At 32.8% G+C, this 4,826-nt stretch overlaps 1 protein-coding gene across 1 annotated transcript; it reads right to left on the bottom strand.

The window, feature by feature from the left end:
* Positions 1-334: 334 nt before the first annotated feature.
* Positions 335-3,032, bottom strand: LOC113546000 (H-2 class II histocompatibility antigen, A-U alpha chain). Its single transcript, XM_026945687.3, has 4 exons — positions 2,910-3,032; positions 1,752-1,997; positions 1,103-1,384; positions 335-921 (listed from the first exon to the last, which is right to left on the bottom strand). The coding sequence occupies exons 1-4, from the start codon at positions 2,965-2,967 to the stop codon at positions 800-802; spliced, it is 708 nt and encodes a 235-aa protein (XP_026801488.3). The 5' UTR covers positions 2,968-3,032; the 3' UTR covers positions 335-799.
* Between the last annotated feature and the right edge of the window lie 1,794 nt (positions 3,033-4,826).

Here is a 4,826-nt window from a genome sequence, read left to right on the forward strand (position 1 = left end):
TTAAGTCTTTATTAAGACTGAGGTACAGTAAGTGTATGTTCTTGTACTGTGTATGTAAATACTAAATTTTTTTGTTAAGCAGCTTAATATGTTTTTTTAGCCCTTTATTAATAATAAAGATAACTGACTTGCAAAATCAGATGTTTTCAACAAGAATAAGACATGGGGTTTAGATAATGTACTTTTTATTGTTTAGACTTACATTATTTATTTAAGCTCTCTTGCATTAACTAAATTAAATTTACATAAAAGAAGTTTTTTGTTTGTTTGTTTGCTTGTTTGTTTCTGTCTTAACAACTTCAGTAACTTTCAGAGGAAGAAAAAACAGACAACATTTAATGTGGAGATTTTAAATAGCTTTACTGATTTATTCAGCATGATAAACCCTCAAAGGTTTTAATAAATTCTGGAAAAAAAATACAAACAGTGTTTTTATGGAATCTATGGAATTTTTATGGAATTTATGGAATGAGTTTAGTGTGAACCTTTTTCATTGCTTCACTGCCTGCTCCACTGATTCCATAATAACATAAAAGAAAAAGGCCCATGTCAGGAAAGAAAGTAAAGGAATAAAAACTGTAATCAATATACATTAAAAAATTGGTCAGTGTAAGTCCTGTGACATCTACTAACACACTTTTAATTTTAAATGAAACTTTACTAAACAGTTACTACACATGCTGTAATATTATTTTCACTGACATGCATTCCAACAATTTATCAGATACTATTAAGAAACTTTACAGGACTTTGAGATTGTAGATTGTAGTTCCTCTGAGCAGTAATGTGAGCTCTAATTTCAGTTGCACTGGTTTCCTTTGACGAGGAAGAAGGTTCCAGTAGCGACTCCGAGCAGTCCTACAGCCAGACCCACTCCACAAAACACAGCCGGACCCACACCAGGAAGCTCCACATCCACCTCTACACACACACACACACACACTGTTGTGTTAGGTCAGTCACTTATACACATAAAACACATTTAATAAAATGTATATTCAATACTTAGAGTAACAATATGATGTTTATTGTTTAATTGTTGAAAATATGAAGCATCATCTCTGACCAGGTTTAATGCTTTTTGGTTATTTTGCTGTCTCACCCCATGTCTTGGTGTCGGGCGTCTGCAGGGCCTTGTGCTCCACCGTGCAGGTGTAAACGTCTCCTTCCTGTGGAGTGAAGGGCAGGTGGGAGAACTGGTTGTAGGTGTTGTCCTTGTTTGGGTAGAACTGGCTGAGCGAGGATTTATCTGTCACATCTACACCGTTTTTGGTCCAGCGGATGCGGACAGGTGGAGGGAAGAAACGTGTTGAATGACAGATGAGTGTGCTTTCTGAACCGAGTCGCACATTGTCTCTGGGATAGATGGAGTTTTGTGGGGCATCTGTGGACAAATGTAATAATAATAATAATAATAATAATAATAATAATAATAATAATAACACAGAACAATATATTGGCTCAGCAGCTTGTGGGTATAAGCTACTTGCAAACACATCTTAGTAGAGGATTTAATTACATCCTACAACATAAAAAAACTGTCTAAAGCAAAAATTAATGCAAACTGAATAGATTTTAATAGACTTTATATTTTATATTTACAATACAGAGATAAATAGTATATTTATATAAATGAAATACATCGCTTAATAAATAAATATTAAACTGACATTCTACAAATGCAGTCTTGATCTAATAAATAAAAGTAGGTGTGTATGGGGATGTACACGGATGCTGCTCTTTTTACTCACCGAGAGCTTCTGGTGGCTTTTTGTAGGAAGTCACTGCTACACCAAGGTTGTGTTTGCAAATCTCTTGCTCTGAGATACTGTACTCATAAAGACCAGGCCAATCTATAGGGTCTGCAAAATCAGGTAACTTCATCACCAGACCTTGTTTTTTAAAATCTGAGTGAAATATTTCCTCTTCATCATGTTCCATCTCAAACTCCTTATCTGACTCAGTGCATCCACTTAACTGAATATCTATATGCTGAACTGTGGAAAGAACAGAAAATACACAAGATAAAGAAAATAGTTTTCTAAAAACATTTCTAAAACTCAGCAATAACAAACTATTAGTGTAATAAACTTAGCATTAAGCATCATATCATGCAACAAAATTATTATTATTATTATTATTATTATTATTATTACTACTACTAATAATAATAAATGTTATTCAGATATCACATTTAATACAATGCAATATAATGCAACTTTACAAATAAAGAAACGCAAATAATTAAAAGTAACAGAAAATGAAGAAAATACAAATAAAATAGAAATTCTAATAATAACTACTAAAAATAATGATAATAATCTAATAATTTAATAGTCCTAAAAAAATATGTTAATTATATAAAATTGCAATAATTATTTGAAAAAAAAGATATAACATTCAAATGACATTTAACATGAATAAAATAATGAATAAATAATTGCTTATAAAAAACACGAAAGTAAAATATAGTTTATATATTTAAGCTGCTTTTTTTAATCTGCTAGTTGAAGATGCTTGCCATACATCTTGTGAGATGGAGTTTCACATTTATATACTAAAAACAGACTCAACACTTCTTTTGTGTTTTGTTCTTGGAACAGAAAGTAATCCTGGGTTTGATGATTCAGTTAGACAATCTGACATACATTATAATCCACATTTATAAGGTTGTGATTAAGCTAAGTACAAACTGACCTGAAGTAAGTGTGCAATGATTTCTCCTATTTTTAAAGCCTGCATTCATTATTATGTGCAGTACTTCATGATACAGAATCAGTATTTTAGTTATAATTACAGAATTTACAATCACATCTCACTTAATGTATTATACATTTGCAATAGAAATTATAAATGTATTGTACATTTCTTGTCTGATTTATAACCAACAGAAACTGTGTAAAACTTACTCTGAGCACTGGTGTCCTTAATGCATGATAGTGTGAAAAATATCAGGAGTAGCTTCATCTTTAGAGTAACTGGAGAGAGCACGATGTAACCACCTCTAACACACTACAGTCTACTTCACACTACTTCAGAAGAGAAGCAGATAAAACAGAGTTAATCAGTGCCTCTGTGGAAAATCATCCAATCAGATCAGTCATTTCTGTGACACTGCAGTATCCAGGTAAAAACTCATCTGAGTGTGAACAGGCCTAAGATGTCATCTATACATCAGTGAGCACAAAGAGTAAAATATACTAGCTGTAGAAATCATTAGTCTGCTTTCTTGCATAAATATTAATATGCACATATCTGTAAATATGATAAACATGCATTACCACTGTATATGGTACATTAAATCATATTAAACTTGTTAATCAAAAGAGATGTTTGTGTTTGTACTGTGTGGCGGTTAGAACTTTCAGCAAAAACATTTTAACCAATGCCAGTCCAGTTTGCAGCAGTAGAGCTTCAGACTGAAATCTATATCAGTATAAGTGTACTCCTCTGTCCTGATACTTTACCATGTCATAAAACTTAACATTAGAATTTTACCTCTGACTGTTACAAAAGCACTGACACTGGAGACTTCTTCCATAAATGGTAAATAAACTTCTCCTTACAGAAAACATTACTATATCAATGATTACACATGTTTTTTAATGCATTTATGTAGATTGTCTGCTGTACATCCCTGTGAATGAGCTGTTACTATAGAAACAATAACGTATTAGAACAAGCGCATTAATACAAACCTGTGATTTGGAGCAGCACTATTGTCAGAGCTGCTGCTATAGAAAATTAATCAACACCTTTAGACCAATCAGAATCCAGAATTCAACAGTGCTGTGGTATAAATGACTTTATCTGACTTTCACTCTCAGGTGAGGAAGACTTTATTATGCCTTTGCCTCAAATGCATTGTCATACACACAGTGACAGTTACTTATAGTCCAAAGTCCAGCAGTAGCAAATTTAAAGCTGGTGATTTTACAGTGTCAGACAGTGTATACATGATTTATGGCAATCTATTTCTGGCAGTCATGTATCTAGTCAAATTGCATAAACATGAGCACTGCTGCTTCAGTAACTCCACTAGATATTGCTATGCTGTATGAGTTTATCTACATATGGTCAGTTAAAGTAACAATATTTCCCTGACAATGAAAAAATACTAACAATTTGAGCACCATTTCATTCATTCATTCAGTTTTTCTAATTTACTTCAGCAAGTGCTTCATCTTGGTCATTTCCTTTCTCAGAAACACTGACACCTGCTGTAACTTTGAGTAATTGTTTTCCTTTTGTTGGTGGTGGTGGTAGTGGTTTATACATTCATTCTTCATTTTGAAGTTAGTCAGCTCAAATAGCCTCATTCTTAAAGCAGCTAGAGAGAACATGCCTCAACCACCATTACCACTCTATGGTCTACTTCACACTAGCTCAAAAAAAAAAAAAAAAAAAAAAAAAAACAGAAATCCTGGGAGAATCCCCAGAATCCAGGGAGAACATGCAAAATTCCACACAAACAGTAAACCAAGCTTAGGTCCAAACCAGGGACCTGGTAATCTGAGTGTATGTTATGCCATAAAATATCTTTAATAAAATGCTGAGGGCCTTTATTGGATATATTGGTAGCCAGTAATAATTCAGCTTCAATTATAAATAATTAAAACATTAAAAATGTGTTGTGTAGGTGGAACTTTCTCCATGCCAAAAATAAAGAGGTAAAATATTATTGTACACAGTTCAATAATGATACATTTGGTGGGGGTCTGTGAAGTTTATTTTAAAGTTAAAGGTGACCCTGACTGCAAAAGGTTTGGGAGTCCTTGGTTTAATGATATGTATAGCTCATTATATGTAGATGAAGTTCATTTTAA

This window comes from Pangasianodon hypophthalmus, chromosome 8 (genome assembly GCF_027358585.1).
Source record: "Pangasianodon hypophthalmus isolate fPanHyp1 chromosome 8, fPanHyp1.pri, whole genome shotgun sequence".
NCBI lineage: Eukaryota > Metazoa > Chordata > Actinopteri > Siluriformes > Pangasiidae > Pangasianodon > Pangasianodon hypophthalmus.

Excerpts from the sequence above, each read along its gene's own strand:
- LOC113546000 (XM_026945687.3), bottom strand. The coding sequence starts at position 2,967 with ATGAAGCTACTCCTGATATTTTTCACACTATCATGCATTAAGGACACC. Across the intron at positions 1,998-2,909 it reads TAAGGACACCAGTGCTCAGA|TTCAGCATATAGATATTCAG; the intron begins GTAAGTTTTACA and ends TTCTTTCCACAG. Across the intron at positions 922-1,102 it reads GCCCGACACCAAGACATGGG|AGGTGGATGTGGAGCTTCCT; the intron begins GTGAGACAGCAA and ends GTGTGTGTGTAG.